A 21,071-nucleotide genomic window follows, 5' to 3' on the forward strand; every position below is an offset into this window, starting at 1 on the left:
GCTCAAGTTGTGGGGGGGGGGGGCTGAGGGAGAGAGAGACAGAGACAGAGAGAGGGATAGGGAGAAGGAGAGACAAGGGGAAGGGGGATGGGAACCGAGAGGAGGGAGTGGGGTTTCTTTGAAGTTTCCCTTCCAGGAGGTATCTTTGTACGAAAAGAAGGCACCGAGGATGGAGGCAACCTCAGATGTGCAGTGCAGGGGTACATTGCAGGATAATGGTTTCCCTTCTACTCACGCCCCCTAGGGTATATGAAGCCGTGGTGCTGAATTGCTCTCAGAACACCGCAATTCCAGCTTCTTCTAGTTGGTACCAGTATAGATCTTAGGTTTAAGTACCAGTTGACTGGTGCCAAAGGTATGACTGGAACAAGTTCCTTCCTCCCAGACGGCTTAGTCTCTTCCTCTTCCTCTATAAGATACAGTTAATGCTACTACATACCTTTAGAGCTGTAGTAAAGACGGCAGATATGGTAGTGTTTGCCTATAATCCAGGACTTGGGAGGCTGAGGCAGGAGGATTTCACATTCTGACCTAGCCTGGGCTAGCTAGTGTCAACCTTGTATCAGTTCCTCCCCTAATAAATTAGTACCAATAGAGTGCTTAGAATGTTTTGTAACATGTAACAAGTAATTAAATGTTCCCTGCCTTATTATTGTTGCAATTACTCATTACAAGTTAACCTTTGGTATGAGTGACAGCACAAAGGAGCTGCCAGGAGTTGTTTTTTCCCTCTAACCATACACCGTTGGGTAGCCGGACTATTCTGCCTCCACGTTATTGGTTGCACTTATTTTTGTGCTGGTGGCACTCATGACATGTGTACTGATGGCTGTCTAAGCCTGTGGAGTTGAAACCTGCTTGTGTCTTGGGAAAAAGGCATGTGGACATGTCTTTGTCGCTGTCCCTTGCTGTGATGATACACCACGACCAAGGAAACACTCACTAAAAGATGCATTTAGTTGAGTTTCCGAGGTTTAGTTCATTGTCATAATGGCCAGGAGCATCTTGGCCGGCAAGTGAGATGCTGGAGAATTAGCTAAGATGCAACCTCATACCTAGGCTGAGAGTGACTCTGGGCTTGGTTTGCGCTCTTGAAACCTCAAAGCCCACCCCAGTGACACACTTTCTCCAAGGAGGCTACACCTCTAAATCCTTTTCAAAAAGTGCCACTCCTGTGACTAAGCATTCAGCTATAGAAGCCATTCTTATTCGAATCACAGGATATGTGCATTCATGTTAACAATTTCATGGGCTTTCTAAGATTTATAATGCTAATAACTGTTGGAGGGGCATGGTGGAACACACCCTAATCCCAGCATTTGGGAGTTAGAGGCAGGTGGACTTCTGGGTGTTCAGGGCCAGTCTGGACTATATAGTGAGCTCTGGGCCAGCCAGATCTACACAGTGATAACCTGATTTTGAGAAAGAAAGAAAGAAAGAAAGAAAGAAAGAAAGAAAGAAAGAAAGAAAGAAAGAAAGAAAGAGAAAGGAAGGAAGGAAGGAAGAAAGGAAACAGTAAATGACTATGTAGTTCCTAATCAACAATTTTCCAACTTTGCCATAACCTTTATAGTTGTGATAGCAAGCTGCAAAGACTCATCTCAAATGTATTACTTCTGAAGAGCAAAATAAAAACGTGCTAAGGAGAGTTACACGTACAGCTCAAGTACGAGCTCTAAGAACAACAAAGGGCTGGTCTTTCATCACAACATGCACTCCTAGTAAAAGAATTCAATCAATGAGTCAATAATATTTAAACTGGCGGATGGCTTGTTTTCCCACACTGGGGCAGTATGTAATGGGAAGCCAGCAACTGCACAGATGGAGGCATCATCCTGCAAATTGAGGGGAGTCTACAGAATGGAAATGGGGCCACGAATCACTAACAAGACTATTTGTGTTCACAATGTTTTAGGGCCTTTTAATTTTAATTTAAAAAAATATTTCATACATGTATTATTCTTGTTCTTTGATAATTTTGTAGTACGTATCAAAATGTATTTTGATAATATCTACCTATTTCCCTGCTCCAACTCCTTCAAGACTCCCACCTGGTCCTTCTGCCAACTTCTTGTCCTCTTCTTTGAAAGTATAACCCACTGAGTTCAATTAATGCTGCCCAATTAATGCTCATGTTTGGAAAGCCATCCGCTGAAGTGTGGGCAACCCTACCAGAGACCACATCCCAGAAGAAAACAGACTTAACTTTCCTCGGCAGCCAACTATTCCCAGTAGCTCCTCAGTTATGGCTGGGGATCTTGTGAGCTCCTTCCTCATCCACACTAGAATTTTGACAGGTTTAAGTCTTGTGCAGGGAACCACCGCCACTGCAAACGGATATGCGTATCAGCGATATCAGGCTCGGCAGACAAGATTTCACAGTGCTCTCGCCCATCCTTGGGTTCTAAGCTGCCTGTTTCCTCTTCCAACATTTTTTTTCCTGGAGACGGATAGTGTCAGAAGAATAAACAATGAATCCCATTTGCAGCTGAGCACTAATAGTCGCTTATTCTCAGTATTTTAACTAGACATGAGTCACTGCATTAATCATTGCCCACTGTACAAAGAAGCTTCTCTGACCAAGATGGAAGTAGTAATAGTCCGTGGTATAGACATAAATACGTAGAAGGGAGTTTGACAACGTGGCCATTTAGCAAAACAATAACGGGAGGCCTCCACCTGGCACCTGGCACCTGGGACCTGGCACCTGGCACTTCCCTAGCCACTGGCTTTGGACTAGGCTTGATATTTCCTTCTTGTGGGGCAGGCCTTGAATCCAATCAGAAAGCAGTTGGTTATTCCCAGTAACAGACATGCCACTATTGCCCTGGTGGTCACATTTTTCCTGGTGCATGATTCAGTGCTGGGTGAGATTGCTGGTGTCTGCTCTCCCCAGCCTGCATAGCACCTCCAGGTACAATGAAAGCTAGCCAGCAGGGAGAGAAATTTCCATCGTTTCTAGACGGATTTCTCTATGTCCTACAGTGTCCTCAGAAATAGGCTCTTACCATCATTGCAACCAAGAGTAATGCCATCAGCCTGCTGGGTGCCTTTGTCGCTTCTCTGACCAAGGACTTGAATGACAGTAACCTGTGTCTGGCATTAAAATGTTCACTGAGTAATTCTGGTCTTTTAGGAGCAGTGCTGTCAACTTATACAAGGTACCTATGTTCAAACTCCCTTTCTTTTTAAAAAATGTTTTTAAATTTTTATATATTTGTTTTTATTTTATTTTATTTTGAGATAGGGTTTTTCTGTGTAGCTGTGGCTTAAACTCAGAGATCCATATGCATCTGCCTTCCAAGTGCTGGAATTAAAGACATGTACCACTAACACCTGGCCTTTGGAGTAAAAGTCGAACTCTGACCTTGGCCACCACATGCAGTATGGCCATGAGATAGACTAATTAATTAGCTAATTAACTCTTTGCTCCACACGCCATGAACTGCATTCGTGTTGTGACTGAGGGTTTGCTAATAACCTTAAATGGCATAATATACAGAACTACTTGGCATCCATCAACACTGAATCAAGATTTGTCTTTTTGTTTTCATAACTCTCATTGTCTTACATGAGAAATCTCCTTCAGTTTAATATTATAGTATTCTTTAAAGAAGTTTCAACATTTTCTTTTTTCCCCTGGTAAGCTTCTACTGCAAGCTGAGCCTAGACAGTCACTAATAAGCAGTGTGCTATTATAGACAAACAGGACACACTTGCCCCTGCATCTAAGGGAAGAAAAGTGGATTTAGTCCAGTAATGTAGAGTATTTATTACTATTCTATTGAGCCCAAAGCCTTAAGAATGTTGTGTTAGGGGGGAAGTGTTCAGTTCACCTCAAGAAAATCTGTATAATTCATCTAGAAACGTGAGTGCTAGGATCCTTTTAAAATTAGGAACAAAGTATGGACATATTTTCTTAAACTCACTTTCAATTCTCCCTGAACCTTTTTTCTTTCTCCTTCAACCATCATCTGAAAGGTACTAGGAGTCTACCTTATTGATTTTTAAAAATTATGTTCCTTGAAATGATATGGTTCATGCGCACAAATGCGTGCACACACGTGTGCGCACACACACTTTTTTCATTGAAAACAATTTCAACAGTATTTTATGATCACTTTGAAGAGGTATTATAGTATAAATAGTGTTAATTATTTTCAAATGACCAGAGGTTCAGTTTTATTTGACCCAGACTTTAGAAATACATTTTTTTCCTAGTCCCTCTGCTCATTTGCATAATGTGTAAAGGTTTTGATAAATACATGCTCAAGGGTGACTTAATAGTTTAGACAAGGTCAAAATGAATGTTCTGACCAGGTGTTGGTTCTTTATTTGGAGGGGGGGAAAGAAAGCCTTGCTAAAAATGATAAATTATAAAAGGAAGAAAAACAGCCTCAGGGGACAGACACTGTGTTGCTAACAGACGGGTTATATTTTATTGATTTGTTGTTAACTGTTCCAGAGAGAACGTGCTTAATAATGGATGAGTGATTAAGAGGAGAAAATTCTTTCTCAGACATCGAGCACATCTCTGTCTGTAATCTCTCAGAGTTAGCGATGACCCTTCTCCTGGTGTGAAATTATAAGACCAAGCCAAATGAATGAATTAGCAGTGCCTTCCATGTCCTCCCCTTTATTTTATCCACACACGGAGAGACATCTGAATGCTCTGAAGCAGTTGTCACTAAGATAGAATTTCACTACCATTTCTTTTTACATAATTTCTCTCTTAACCTAATAGACAGACACCGTGCTAGCATGTCGCCACATTGAGAAGAACTGCTTGGTTTGTTTGCGAATCCTGTGGCCTAACAGCGTAGTCAATATGTGTTTCATAGTTATAGAAAATAAGGAAATGCAGTGCGATCCTAATTTATCTTTTCGGAATGGTGCCATATTAAATGCAATTCCTCTTTTATTGCAGGTCATTTCTTTCTTTCTTTTTTTTTTTATGAAGTCAGTTTAAATCATAAAGCAATAGCAACAATTATAAGTTATGTTGTACTGTTCCCCTGGCTTGCCCTTGGGACAGCGTTTCATTAGCACAGTTGATGTTCTGTCACTGATGGTCGCCGGGGCTCCCGAGAAAGCCACACGTGTCCCCAACACCCATCACTGCTGTCTCCTCTCACTGTCCTAACCTGTATCCCAGCAGCTCCCCCACAATGCTTGTAAAGAGTGGGGAGGAGGAGGTAAGAGTGAATTTGGATTAGCACCGGACCTGGAAATACTCTTCAGCTTTGTGTTTATATAAAACATGCATTTGGACAAGTTTCCCTGCAATACTGTCTGTGGCACACTGGGGACGTGACGATGGATGGAGGTGGAGGAGACATTTTTGTGGACACAGTGTCTAAACACATCGCACTTAGCTTATCTACTGTAACTCTGCTCTTTAGCAAAGGGCAGGGCGTCACAGCAAGCTTGTGGGAAGTGTGTCTGCAGCCGAAGACAAGTTAACTAACTTGCTCGGCGCGGGCCGGGCCGTCTCAAGCATTGGGGTCTGGGAAAATGAAAACAGTAACTAGAGAAGTTTTTAAAGCTATAAAGCTTTGATTTTAGACTTAGAGCGGAGAGAGGTGGTAACCCGTCGCTGTTTCTCCCAGCGTTTCCTGATTCGCTTTGCCGTTACCTACAGAAGCTGCTTTTGTTTTTTGTTTTATGGCTGCTGTTGACCTAGACATTTAAAGCATAAACTCAACTTTATCAAGGAATATGGTATAATCAGGTTATCCAGGACCCTGAAATCAATGACGTGCTCCTGTAGCGAGGAGACTGGTTTTTATCTTATATCCATTAGCCACTTACTTGATTTCCTTAAGGCAATGCTTAGAGTGAAATAAACTGCAGAAGTCTGATAACTATAGAGTAGCCTTCTCCTCCTCCTTGCTTGCAGCTCCTCGCGGTACTGTAGCCTTTGACAAGCTGTTGGGATGCAAATTCCGATTCAACCAATATTTAGTTGGCACCACCCAAATGGCCGGCATTTACCAGGGGATTTCAGCAAACCTATGTTTAAATAGCACAGTACCTGCAGATTTAATCATCACAAAACCTTAGAGAAGTGGTTGACATCTCCCCAGGTGGAGCTCTGCTTTCTCCAGATCATGGAGCTAGTAGCAATCTTAGCACCATTTGCTTGGCTCCGACCTGAGGCTGGTACCGAGCTAATAGTTTTTGTCTGTACTCCACTATTGAATCTGTTTCGCCACCTTATGGGGTGGTTGGATTCAAATCCGGCTACACAAACGAAGGACCTGTGACTTGAAAAAGTGAAGTTACTTCTGTAAGGCCAGGGTTAAGGGAAGGAGTTTCTGAGTCCTGCGTTCAGAACGTGGTACAGTCAGACTTTAGGCCAGGGCTACTGCACTCCTCTCCGATGAGATGCTGTGTTGCACTGTATGGTCAGACTTGCCTGCAATAACCAATCAAGTGAGCCTGTGCAACTTCTGATTGCTTTAATTACTACCAGTGTATAAAGATGGGCCATGTGGAGACTTGGCATCAGGCCTGTGGAGAATTAAAGAGGGTTACCCTTGTGTAGGAGGTGTGCTAACACAGACACATGTTCCTTCCTTCAGTGGAAGCCACTCTGTCTCCTGGTTCCTTTCCTAGAACACTCCACCAGCACTTAAGGAGGAAGGGCCAACATAAGATCGAAAAGTGAGAGACACACTTGGAAAATGTCTATTTCTGACAACATGCATCCCACCATTCCAGAGGTGGATCTGAATGGTACTCAACTTTAATACATAAAGGAGGACCAAAAATGTGAAAAATCCAAATAATGGAAAATCGTGAAGCTGCGGGGATGCGTGGGGTAGACTGTCCTGGTGATGACTGGCTGGATCTGTGTTAGCCACATTCTTAAAGCAGAGGGCTCACTTTTCACTCCCGAGCCTTGATGCCAAGCTGAGAGTGAAGACAGAGTGCAGCATGTCTGGGCTTTTCCTTTTGACCTTTCCAGAATCCTAATTAAGGATATTGCAGATGCCTTATAAATGGATCAGTCTGGAATTGGATGCCAAAGTGTTTATACTGTGTCTGGATCTAAAAGGTGCCCAATGGCCCTTGTATATCTAGAGCCCAGCTATAATCGATCATTTTTTCATCAGTGAGCCTAAAGAAATTTACTTTTAATCTCATTTATGGAGTCTACCAAATCCTGCCAATATGTATTTATAGAAATGCGCGCGTGCGCACACACACACACACACACACACACAGAGACACACACACACACACTTATGAAAATAAGCAGAGAAAGTATTGTATACTTTCTCCTGCTCTTTAGATATTGCTCTTCTGGTATTTTTTAGGGCCAGTGTACTTTACTGGTTTATCTCAGATGAACACTGAAGATGTAAAGAAATGCAATTAAGTGGAATTTATACATTTCCAATGCGTGGGAGTACTTCCTGAAAGTTCAGGCTCTTGTTTTAATTTTTGCATTATCTATAATTACTTCACCGAGTTAGAGTCTTGAATACCTTCCACCCCTCTTTAACCACTGTTGGAATGCAGAGAAGTGTGTTGCAAAGAAAACTTTCAGCATCCTGTCATAGGAAGCTGTGAAGCTGCATTGAAAAGCCAGCTGGAGGAAGAGCACCCTGCCAGTCATGGAATAGTGCCTGTGAGTTCACGAATGCTGACTCATTAGTGAGCAAGGTCTCCCCTTGAATTCTTGGCCCATAAACATCATCAACTAGATTTTGATGAATAGGAATGCTGGTAGAAAAGAAAGAGTGTGGAGTGTAATAAAGTCCGAACTCATGTGCTTCTGACTGCACATTTACAGAAGGCACCTGTCATGTCTTGCTTCCGAGTCTTGCCCAATATTTACATCATGGGAGAAAGGTTACCTATGGTGTGTTCTGGGATGATTTATTTGTGTACTATCTATTTTTTGAAGAGTCTTATTAGCCTAGATTGACCTCAAATTTGCTATACAGTTAAGGATAGCTATATAGTTGGATTTCTGATATTTTGCCTCTGATATGCCACCTCTCACCCTGATTCTTTAACCAGCATTGAGATGAAAACCCAAGGCCCCATGCTTGCTAGAAAATGTGGTAAATCATTAGACCCATACCATGTTTATAAATGAACAAATTGCATATTATCAGACTTCTTACTTTGGGTTTCCATTGCTGTGAAGAGACACCATGACTAAGGCAACTCTTGTAAAGGAAAACATTTAATTGTGGATGACTTACAGTGCAGAAGTTTAGTCCATTGTCATCATGGTAGAATGCATGGTGGTATGCAGGCAGACATGGTGCTGGGGTAGCTGAGAGGTCAACATCTGGATCAGCAGTCAGCAGGAAGGGGATTGGGTCACTGGGTGTAGATTGAGTTTATAGCAGACTTCAAAAATCTGCCTCCACAGTGACACACTTCCTCCAACAAGGCCACACCTACTCCAACAAGGCCACACCTACTCCAACAAGGCCACACCTCCTAATAGTGCCACTCCCTATGAGCCAAGCATTCAAACTCATGTACTTCATTTTTCTAGAACAAAACACTACTAAAATCCTAGATTTGTTTATAGTACTTCACTGATTTTTAAAAAAGGATTCTTGTCTTATTGCTTGGGCCAAGAATTCTTTAGCCTCCTTGACTCTTTTGGCTTTGTAAGAAAACTTACCATGTGTGCATGTCAGGGTGGCTGTGGTAGGCCGTACCTTCTGGCTAATACTTTCATAATGCGCAGGCTTCGGTGACCAGGATAGATTTTAATGTTGACCCAAACTAGGACCCAGACCAAGCATTTCTTCTCCTTTAGTTTCTTTGTCTTTTCTATTTCCTCTCTCTGTATTTACTCTTATTCATTTCCAGTGGGGACATACCTCCTCCCCCAGCTTTGTTAACTAGCCCTGGATCATGCCTGTGAGTTAAGAGTCAGACTATGTAAAACTCTAGAGGAGTGGAAGGCTGTGTTCTCTTGAAGCTCCCGGTTTATATTGCAACCATCAGACAGAGCCACACATTTCTCCGTAAAGGTTTATACGGGCAAGATCCAAAACACAGGGAGCAAAGATGACAGTTTGGCATTTGAATGGATAGGAAGAATGAAAAGCTAACTTTTGAATTAAATGTTGAATAAATGATACGATTCTTTTTTTTTTTAATGATACAATTCTTAATTCTCAGATAAAAGCTTAATTGATGTTGTTTCCTATTGCCATTAGTTAAGTATATTCTCTACATAACCGCTTAAAATGCAGATCTTCCTGTCAGTGGAAGAGGAGTCTTAGCTGACAAAAATGAAATGTTGTAATTAAAATATTACACATAAAGTAAAATAACTAGTGAAATAGTAAAAGTTAAATTCTTCAGCAAGGTGCGTCTTAAGTTTGAAAATGATGCCTCCTTATATGAAAATGTTTTAAAGTTTGGTTACATATCCAACCTCATATTTATATAATTTGTTTATTGCTTTTCCACACATGTTGCAAAGATAGACTTTATCATGCACAGTTCAATTATCTAAACACTGAAATTACTTAACAGTTGTAAAGCTCCTCAGTACTAGGTTTTCCCTGCACACGAATCCAGTTATAAACTTAGTGATTGGCAGCCAGTCCTTTCATTAGACAAATGTCTATTGACTGTAGACAGAATTATAGATGGTAAAGACGCCAGCGTAAGATCCTGAATTTTGATTAACTGCTCCCAAGTTTTGGGTATGCATCAGTTCTTCTCAGATTTTCTAACTCTCTATTTTCCTCTATGATAAATCTGTAAGGCACTAGTGTGCTGTTGATTCTGAAGACCAGAAATGAAATTTAATATCATCTCTTAAATATCTGCCTTACAAATCTGCTCAAATCTTTTTTAAAGAATATTTCATAGTGCTCTTACATTGTTTCAGAACTTTTTTTGTTTTGTTTTGTTGTTTTGAGACAGGGTTTCTCTGTGTAGCCTTGACTGTCCTGGACTCGCTTTGTAGACCAGGCTGAACTCATAGTGATGCACCTGCCTCTGCCTCCCTAGTGCTGGGATTAAAGGTGTATGCCACTACCACCCAGTTCTGTTTCAGAACTTTTAATGTCCCCTTTTGTGTTTTAAAGATCATTATGCATTTAGTTTGTTTCTATTTTATTTTTCATACTTAAAAAATGTCTTTTTCTTACAGTTAATCTCTCAGTATCTAATGATACCACAGTAGCCCCAGAGGACCTGCCAACTGTTTCTTCCACTGACATGGTAAGTTAAGTGACTTAATATTTTAAATTACCTGCATAGCTTGTAGTATATGCTTGGTGCTATGTGGTCTCCTTTAGCAATCCTCATTGTCTGTAAAGGGAAAGAAAAGAAACCTGTTATCACTCTTGTTGGTTTTCATCCCCTTTAAGAAATGTGAAGCTACGATATATTCATATAACATTCTTTTCAAAGACTCCTTAAGAGCCTAACTACTATTTATTGTGACCTTGAAATTTTTCCACCAGGGCAAGGAAGGTGTTGGAAAACAAGAACCAATGCTGTCTGTTTCTGGCCTGACTAGGGTCTTGTCTGACTGACCAGATGAGGCTGCCCTCCCTTTACTAAGGGTGATGGTAGCAGAACACTTCCCCCACCGCTAAGAGAGCACTGAGTCTCCATCCCAGGGTGTCCTTTCCCATGGCTTGTAACCAGGGACCTTTAAGGCCCTGGAATTAAGTTTTTCAAATGAGCTGTTTAGCATGGAAGGTCACAGACTGGAAGACAACTTTTATATTGGAGAAAATGGAGAAAGCGCTGTTTCAGACTTCTAATTGTTCCTTCTACGCCAAATATGGAAGCTGACCAAAGAATATCAATCTCTCAGTTACAAAGGCAGAAAACAGAATACCTTGTATTGAGAGAGTGCCCATCTCTCAGGAGACCAGAGCACTTCTGCAGATATTGTGTGGCTGGTGCCACAGCATCCTTTTCAGAGATGCTGTTTGTGTCCTTCCTGGCAGCTCTCACATGACCCTGTTTTTCTCTTGTTTTTGTATTCTCTAGCTTTCCTGACTTCATTCCTTGCTCTATAATTTTCTCTGACTTTTTCAAAACATGTCTTTACTTCTTTATATTTTATACTGAGTGTTGAGTGTATGTGAGTCTCTGTCTCTGTGTCTCTGTCTGTCTGTCTGTCTGTCTCTCTCTGTCTCTCTCTGTCTCTCTCTCTCTCTGTCTCTCTGTCTCTCTCTCTCTCTCTCTCTCTCTCTCTCTCTCTCTCTCTCTCTCTCTCTCTCTCTCTGTGTGTGTGTGTGTATGTGTGTGTGTGTACATATATACATGTTGAAAATCATTACAGAAGAATTCCAAGTTTTAGACTTTTTGCCAACCAACCCAGAAGGACTTCCCTAAAATAGAAGAGGAAATGCTTCCTTCTAGTTTTTAAAGAAATTTAATTCAAAGTCTTTTTGTGCTTTAAAAAGAAGCCAATAAAAACCTAAGTACATTTGACATAAAAAAAAAAAAAATTTAAAGACATTCACTTTCACGTTGCTTCCTACCCTCACAGAGACCACAGAGGCCACTCAGCAGCCAGCCAGCACTGAGCAGAGTGGCTGCTTGCAGCCAGTGTCACTGTTACTGTCCCTAGTGTTACTGCCCCCACTGTGACAGATAGTGGAGAAGAATTGGAAGCCATTCCTTCTGAGAGGCACAAGTTCTCTGAGTTGCTGAGCCATGCTGGCTCTGCTTGGACACACAGTCATCGGGATGTCATTTCCTTCTTTTCCTTTTGTCCGTAATTAAGTTATGAGAGAAGGGGCAGGAAAAGTGACATGCAGCCTCGGGGAGCCAGTGAGCCTTCCTCTCCTAAGACCTTAGGAAGCAGTGTTAGGGAAGGGAAAGACTTGCCCTTCATTCTCACTAGCATGGAGATATGCTGCCCTCCTGTGCAGGGGGGATGTTTCAGAGGAGAGAGCAGGGTAGGAGCATTCCAGCCTCTGGACAGGTGGGAGCCTCCCTCCGTGGAGGTGCTGCCCCTACTGAGGATGAGATCAGTGATCCGTTTGCTGCTGGAATCCTTTCATCCTCGCCTCTTGCCACTTCTCCTCTTGATACCTTGATGCACATTTCCCTCCACCCTGCAAATAAATTCTTTACATGCTCACTGCAAAGAAGAGCCGAGAGGAGCCGCAGCTGGTGCACACTGTATCTGAGTAATTTAGGAGCTGATGGCCGCCGGCTCCAAGCTCCAAGAGACCAACGGCAAAGAGTTGCTTAGCACTTGCTCTTTACATGGAATTTCCTCTCTGCCCCTTCAATACACAGTTCTGATGTGCTTATTTCAGTGAGAATTTTTTTTGAATTTTTAAATTTTAATTTATTATAATTTATTTATATTATAACCTGAATGTTTTCCCATTTGCTTGTATCTTCTCATTCCCACTCCCAGTCCCTCTTTCACCCTATTCCCTTCCCCCTAGACCTGTGACAGAAGGGGACCTCCTCCCCCACCATATGACCACAGCCTATCAGGTCTCATCCAATAGCCTGCTTCCCCTTCCTCTGTGTGTCACCAGGCCTCCCCACCAGGGGGAGGTGAGCAAATCAGGAGCAGTGGCGTGCTCCAAGCCACAATCAAGATGGAACTTTTCCTGTATCGCAGGAAGCCCTGTGGGATGGTGTGTTGTCTTGTCTACATCCTAGGTTTCTGAGCCAAAAGATTATCCCTTGCTTCACTGCTGCCCTGCCCTTCTGAGGGCAAATGTCTTAGTCCTTTCAGAAGTCACCGAATGCACTGGGCACCCACTGCTCATGGCTCTCTTTGAGTATGAGGGACTTATAATATTTCAGTTTAGTTTACTTAAGTTTCTTTGCATCCTTATCTCTGGTAGATTTTAGACTTTCCGATTTTGCAAATTACCCAGCTTGCTTTGCATGTTACTCTGGAAGCGATGATCTCAACTCTTCAGAAAAAGAATCTTAGCCATAAGCAGAATAACCATTAAATTTCAGTATTTCTAATCCTAGCACTGGGGAAGCAGAGACAGGAGGATCTCTGTGAGTTCAAGGCCAGCTTGGTCTAAAAAGCAAGTCCAGGACAGCCAAAGCTAAACAGAGAAACCCTGTCCTGAAAACCAAACCAACCAACCAACCCAAATCAGTATTTCATGAGTACAAACAACTGCAGCTCAAATATATACTCTCCATGATGAAGTAAGATTGGACATTATGCAAATATATTAGGTTGCCCGTGGTGGTAAAAGCCCTAAAAGGAAGATCATCCACTTCTCCTTGAAGCTCTGGCTTATCGTATCATTGTCAACCATACCTTAAAGAACACATCATTTTACCAGTCTCTGTTTAATGGTTCTCAACCTTCCTAATGCTGCCACTTTTTAATACAGTTCCTCATGTTGCTGTGACCACCAACCATAAAATCATTTTCATTATTACTTCTTAACTGTAATCTTGCTACTGTCATGAGTTATAATGTAAATGTCTGTGTTTTTCATGCATGGTCTTAGGTGACCCCAGTGAAAGGGTTGTTCGACAATGCCCCCTGAAAGGGGTCACTGCCCACAGGTTGTGAACCACCCGTGTAGACCTCTATTATTTATTTACTCTTTGCTTGTTACACTACCCCATGGAATTCACCATGTCTATACTCGTGATTCTGTGGATCATAGAACTAAGAACTATTATAGTCACATCAGGCTACTAGATGGTTCGACATAGAAGCAACGGTGGTTTGATGTGATGTACCCTCAGGGTGAGTAGAGGAGTGAACATTCATTTTTATGGGAAACATAATGTCATACTAATCTCCTTACACATGGCATCCTGTGGTTTTCTCCCATTGAGAAATTCAAGTGTAAAAAAAAAAAATCTGTATTTAAGTATGTTTAAAGATACACATGTTCCAACTTAAAAAACATGTTGTAGAAAACTTCAGATAGGCAGCGAAATAAAAGAGAAGAAGAAACTGCCATATGCATGTCACCCAGGCTCAATGCTTGCCCACACTTGTCTGTTCTGTCCCTTGCTTCCTACGCTTTGGGGAGAAGATAGTATGCCACTTTATTTTTTTTTTTAAGTAAATTCTTATATTTTTAAGAATAACGGGCAAATCCACTTAGAAGTAGCAAGATAATTCTCTTGAAAAGGATATGCAGAAAAATGATTTGACATCTCTTTTAAGGAGATTGTGCTTTGTCAAAATCCTCAGCTGCTTGGTGTTCTTTTCCTTGTGACCCCTATGGGATCACTTGTAGCTCCTGCATGGCTCCGTTTGTCTCCACGCGAGCATCTCTGCTCCCAGGATCTACTTCTCTGTGCGACTGCTGATACATAAAGAAACGCACAGCAAATCTGTTGCTCATTTTCCTCATCCACTTGTTTTGTTCTGTTATTTCTTAGCTTTGCTGTTCTGCTTTTCTTACTACCTTTGGAGAAGGAACGCACTAGAAGACCATTCCTGCTCTCAGGGCTCCATGTAAATTTTGTCTTCTCTGTACTCAGTGAAAAAGATGGCGTTCCTCTCTGCTTCCCTAGCCATGCATTTACCCACTTTTGCACTGCCTTATTTTATTAAGTAATTTTCCAGCAAACATTTTATTTCTCTAAGGAAACTTAGGAACACTGTTGCTGTTCCTTTCATCTTTTTAACTCCCTTATTGTATATTGGTTCATTCCTGTATTTGGATTCAGTGTGTTCTCAATTTCCCGTGGGAGCTCGTTTTAATTTGCCACTGGCTATTGTTAGTCAAGTGTCCTCTAACTAAATGAAATAGCATTGCCAGATTTAACAAACAAAACAGTAACTGCCCAATCACACTTGAATGTCAGGTGAATAGTAAATATAGTGTGAGTATTGTTCTGAATGTTGCATAGGACGCGCTTCCACTAGAAACAGCCATTGTGAAGGTTGTGTGCTAACTGAGCATCTTGTGTTTCCCCTGGTCATTTAAAACAGAAAATTTGCTTTAACTTTATCCTCTGGACAGGGGGTTGACAAAATGTCCCATTTCTTCTTCGAGTATGCCATAGATTCCAGACCTGATGAGGGTTTTAGTCACTCGGTTAACAAGACCTCTCTGGTGCCTGTCACACCCTAAAATGAACGCTGCTGTCTTGTATGTTTGTTTCTTTGGTACGGTTGCAGGCATGGTCCCATGGGTCCTTTGGCCATACAATTTACATTTGTAGCTTTTACACAGCCTCAGTCCAAAGTTAGTATCTTTTTTTTTTTTTTTTTTTTTTTCTTCATTCTCTCTGTTCTCAACACTCATTTGTCCTTTTCATCTCCAAAGTTTGGGCGGGTTTTATTGCCCCATCCCTCGTGGACAACTCTTATGCTTACGGTCCCTGAGAAACTCATGTTAGCCTAGCAGTGCTCTGGTGTTCTAGAACATCCTTTGCTACTGTATTTTCTTTTAAAAAGTCTACAGTCGCTCTTGAAGCTTTATCACTCCCACTCATTTCTCAGCCCACTGTGTTTCTTTTCACCTATCATCCTAAGCCACCCACAGCCTTTTGTGGTGTCTTGCCTCCCTTGTGGGCACATTGGAGGCTCTGCGCCTTTTCACTCAGCACATTTGTAGTTATGTTGAGCCATTGCTCCTAGGCCAGCAGTTTGCAGTCAGTGTCTCCAGCCTTGACATCTCTCCTAGATCCTGGCCCATTCAACAACTTTCTGAGGACTTTCAAGCTCACGTCACTAAACGTTGAGGATGTGCTGCAATGTAACTATGCAAAGTCATAAGCATCTTAAGAAAAAGAGGTCATATGAGAATTCTAAGATCTCTGAGCCTATATTCCCATTTTCCCTGTTCCTTGAGACTAGAGAGTATTTTGCATAATAAACGAAGATTAAAATCATAGGCCTACAAATAAGTAAGACAGTGGCAATTGAGGTGCTGTGTCTCCTGAATTAACTAACCCACAGGACAGGAGACAATGATGACTTGAACTCATGTAGCCATGGCTCTGGCTGTATTTCTTCATGATGTAGATTCGATCTGAACTCTTAAGGAATTAACTTTCACTTAACATCATCTTATAGGAAATAACAGAAATGACACAAATCATATAGACGTGTTTTCTGTAGTCTTTAAGTAGAACTTGCTAGCTACAGTTTAGCTTTTAGGAAAGCCATGCACATTTTATTTCTAAAATCATCTATGTCAACATATATGCTAGCAACCTAAGCCTTTATATGTGAGACCTTAGTTATAGATGTGGTTTGGAGACTAATTTTTTTTTAGATAATAATAACATTCATTTGGCACCTTTAAAATACTAGCATTGCCATTTTGAACTAACTGATGCAAGCTAAGCTGCCTACCTTTGCATCTGTTCCATTTTCACTGGAACATAAATCTTGAAGAAATGGACAAAAATTCCTGTTGGGCTTGTTCCAGTGTATCTTACATCCCTGGGGAAATTCCAGCTACAGAGAAGGACTCTGCTGAGGGACGTTGCTCATGTGAAATTAGGGCACAGTTTTGCTGATTTTAAAGCAAAGAAATATGTTACCAATTATGACCTCTAAACGTTAGCTCTATTCTGAAGGCATCCCTATGTGGAAATCTAAAAAAAAAAAAAAATACAAGACATGATTAATCACCTTCCAGGGTTCGATGAAAGAGCAGCCCAACTGTATAAAATTGGGGTAACAGGGATATATCAAGTGAAGATCTAGAGTTGAGTTTTATTGCCTTGGACAGGTACCTCATCTTTTGAGTTCTATGAAAACATCCCCCCTTTCTGGCCAGACTGGATCACCGATATCAAGAGAATTCCTAGAATGGCAAAAGATATTGATTTGTTTGATGTGACATAGAACTCTTGCCTTTAAAGGACAAGATAAATTTACCATCCCTCATTTCTTTGTAAGGTATTTCCAAGTAACTTTGAGTATTATACAACCTCCTCTTAGTCTGGAACCCAAAAATACACAAGTTAGGAGGCATTTGGAAACTTTCTCAGGTGAGCCATCCAGTCATTTCCACTAACTGCATGGACAGTCACGTCAGCAGGGAAGGTTGTGGGAATATATCGCTAGGAGACAGCCATTTCTTTCACAGTATCAACAGGTGCTTTTTGTACAGCAAAACCAACATACGTAAAAGGATAACTATTGAATAAGGCTCAAATACAAGCAGTAGCTGCACAGGAATCCTTTCACACCAGGGAATGAGTTACCAGGTAACTTCATCATAGACAACCATCGTGCAGAGGAGCATTCATCCCTGCACCCTTGCGTACTAAGGGTGAGAAAACTGCCCTGATCCCTTAGGGGTTTCCTTCAGACTACATTCTTACATTCTATAAAAGCTTCCTTAGACTTAGAGGCTATTAATTTTAGTTATCCTGTAAGCAAACTGACTGTTTTAGAAGTAGATTCTAATACGGGGATTTCAGTTGTACGTCACTAGTTGAGAGGGTGTCCTAAACAAACAAACAAACAAACAAACAACAACAACAAACAAATAAAAGAGAGAAACAGTTCAGGACAGGGACACCATGAACAACGATGTGTCTCAGCTAAGTTTGGCCCAGGTCTGCCCAGGACACTGGCAGCAGGATCTGAAGTGTATTAGATACAGAAAATAGCAAGAGTTTCCAGAAAGAAGCACAGTATCAGCAACAGGCCAGCACACATGAAACTGACCTGTGTGCTTGTGATCATGGTACAAAGAACTAGAGATCTCTCACACAACTGACGGGGCATAAAAGCATCACAGCCCTGTTCTGAGGGCTGACCTATAGTCAACAAGGAAAAAAGCGAGGCTGTGCGAGGCTCGCCACTGAGAAGTCTGGGACTGTGCACACTGTCAGAGCATCATTTCTTCAGTTGCTAGAGTGTATTTTATTAAGGTAGTGAACAACCTACCTGCGAGGTATGGGGTTGGTTACCTTCCTATGAGTTTTAGAGCACTGATAGTGCCGTAGGTAGGTGAGAGTGGACCCAAGTGCGCACAGGTAAGTGCTTTCTGAGCAATAAAGGCGTTTCTGAAGTCTCACGTTTTGAGATTTGGGATATTAACATATCTCGTTTGATCCACAGGAAGGCTGGCAGGAAAGAAGGGCTTTGTAGTTTGTTTCTGTTGAACAGTGGATGATTGTTAGGGCGGAGGAGTGAACGGTGTAACACGCTGCTTCTGTCCTGTTGTGTCATTCATAATCGCTGGCCTCTCTAAGCCCCGTCACTCTAGTAAGGCCTCATCAGGTTACAGCCTACACTGGTTATCTTGAGATTGCTTTATAGGTGGACCTACTGCGGTCCATTTGGAGCCTATCTAGTATGAAAAGCTGCCTTAGAGCATGTCAATATTCTCTAAATAAAAAAGGCCCTGTTTTATTTTCAGTACCATAATGCTACCTTTGACTGGGCCTATTTGTCGAAGAAGGAGTGTTTGAAGTATGGAGGACAGCTCGTGGGGAACAATTGTGACTTTGTCCCCGATATCACACTCATGTCGTTCATCCTGTTCCTGGGCACTTACACCTCTTCTATGGCTATGAAAAAATTCAAAACCAGTCGTTATTTTCCAACCACAGTAAGTATCTGGGATGTAAATAATTTCCATCGGATTTGCCCTGTTTCACTACCACTGACACACTTTTAACAAAATGAAAAAGGCACCTGTGGGTCAGCCTGTCCAATATTACTTCACACATTTAAGTAAAACATCTGTTCTTTGTTCATGTGAACACACATTTAACATAGTTGAGGTCCTGCTTCAAGAAACCTTCCAAAGAATCCGTTGCATAATTTCATCTTAAGTTCTGGCTCTAGTACTTGTACTGGGAAGGGAGAAACATGATGTGCCCCATCTAAAAGCCTTATGTGACTAAAGAAAAGGACCCGGTGCATCAAGGCCTAGAGGGGGTCCGCTCAAACTATTGTACTAACCAAGGACAATACAAGTAGTAAACATCAAACTCCTACTCTGATCTAGCCAATGGACAGGACATTCTCCACAGTTATGTGGAGAGCAGGGACTGACTCTGACATGAACTCTGGTGCCCCAGAGTTCCTGGTGGCACTCAAAGAAAGAATAAGCAGGCTCCCAAGATGAGACTTGATAGCCTATGACCATATAGTGGGGGAGGAGGTCCCCCTCGGTCATAGACCTAGGGGAAGGGAATAGGGTGAAAGCGGGAGGGAGGGAGGAACAGGTGGATACAAGTGATAGGAAAACAATTGAGTTGTAATCTGAATAAATTAATTAAATAATAAAAAAGAAAGAAATCTACGATGTGTAATATGTAAGCAAAAACTCGGTATCAGTCAGGAATTTTGATGGTATTGAATTTTGCAATCATTGACTACACATGTATTTTAATCCTTGAATGCACTCTACGAGCATAAACTAAAACTATATTTTACACTAGGATTGGTGTAAGATATGTGTGTCATTTGAGCCCAGTTTTCCTTCCTATAATACTGACTATTGTCGTACCTAGAGTACATGGGCTCCCTCTGCCGCACTAGTGTGCTTGTCTGAACTTTAACTATGGTTCTTTGAGAGACTAAGACAAACAGTTAGCTGTTAAATATTTTTTAAAGCTGGGAAATACACCTGAGCTACTCATTTGCGCTCAGTTCATAACGTTTAAGAGGTCAATGCCCAGGTAATCCGCATTAAACATGGTTTATATCAGTGACCTGCTCACCTCATCAAACTGCTTCCTTGTGTTTTATATAGGAGAACTTTAGTAGACAGAAGCCCCCTTCTAGTCCCCAAAAATGGAATTTCATATATTCACTGCCACATAGGAAATCACAGGCTTCCTGATTTCTTTGTATAAAATAGAGAAGAAAGAAAAGGAGTTGATAATGAGATATTTAAAAGTAGAAAGCCCAAGAAATGAACATTCTTCATAAAGAGAAATTGGGGAATAGTTTACTGAATCTGATTAAAGTAGACTACATATACTGAAGTTTGGCAGGCTCAGAGCCAGTCTTTGTTTAACACACAATGTGATATCAGATGTACATACAAACACACACACACACACTCTGGTACATACACACATATATACAATGGTACACACACACATACCTCACACTGGCACACGCACACATATCCTACATATATACACAGGTACATGTGTACATCCTCCACCCTGGTACACACACACACACACACACACACACACACAGAGGTACACACATAGATATATGTACATGTACCACACACTGATACATACACACACTCACACAGACACTCACACACACACGTACATGCACACATACTCCACACTGGCACACACACAGGTACATGTGCACATACTCCACACTGGTACACACATACACATCCCACCCTAGTACATACACACAAACACATGTACATATATACTCAAACACACTGGTACATAAATACACAGGTACATGCACACATACCCCACACTGGTGTATACACACACACACACACACACACACACACACACACACACATACACACAGGATTACCTAGAACCTGACTCTGCATATAGTCCTCCTCTTTCCCATCATTCATGGGGACATTTTGAATGTTACTATGTCTTGGCTATTGTGAAAGGTGCAGTGATATAAGGCATTACACACCGTCTGTGGCACACTAATTTTATTTTCTTTCATTGCATGTCGAATAATAAGGCCGTTGGATCATGTGACAGTTCTCTTAATTCTTTGGAGAAACCTCCTGTTATGCGTAAAAGCTAAACTAAGTTACATTCCCAACTAGAATCTCTCTCCATTCTTCTGCATGTGAATATCCATTTTTTTCTAACATTGATCATTTGAGGAGTCAGTTGTATCTTCTCTTTGTTGTGTACACTTGGTACCTTGTTGAAAACCAACTGACTGCTGATTTCTGGCATCAGATTCTATTCCATTGCTCTCTGTGCTGTTCTATTACAATTCAATGCATTTAGAAGAAATCTTTTCTCTTTGTAGCTTTTTAGAAGGCAGGTGTTGTGGTGGCTACAGCTGTATTCTTCTTTGCTCAAGGTTGTTTTGGCTATATGGGATGCTGTGTACTATACAGACTGTAGATTTTTTTCTGTTTCTCTGAAAAATGTCATTTGAATTTTTATAGACATTCCATTGTATTTCTTTGAGTACTGTGGACATTTTAACATCATTT

At 41.4% G+C, this 21,071-nt stretch overlaps 1 protein-coding gene across 6 annotated transcripts in view; it reads left to right on the forward strand.

Annotated features, from left to right (window-relative positions):
• Positions 1-21,071, forward strand: part of Slc4a4 (solute carrier family 4 member 4) — a 321,412-nt gene that overhangs the window by 253,529 nt on the left and 46,812 nt on the right. For all 6 annotated transcript variants that reach the window (XM_051170376.1, XM_051170377.1, XM_051170378.1 and 3 more), the window contains 2 exons: positions 10,145-10,215; positions 18,306-18,497. In XM_051170376.1, the coding sequence (XP_051026333.1) occupies positions 10,145-10,215; positions 18,306-18,497 (263 nt within the window). The remainder of the gene's footprint in view (positions 1-10,144; positions 10,216-18,305; positions 18,498-21,071) is intronic.

This window comes from Acomys russatus, chromosome 28 (assembly GCF_903995435.1).
Source record: "Acomys russatus chromosome 28, mAcoRus1.1, whole genome shotgun sequence".
NCBI lineage: Eukaryota > Metazoa > Chordata > Mammalia > Rodentia > Muridae > Acomys > Acomys russatus.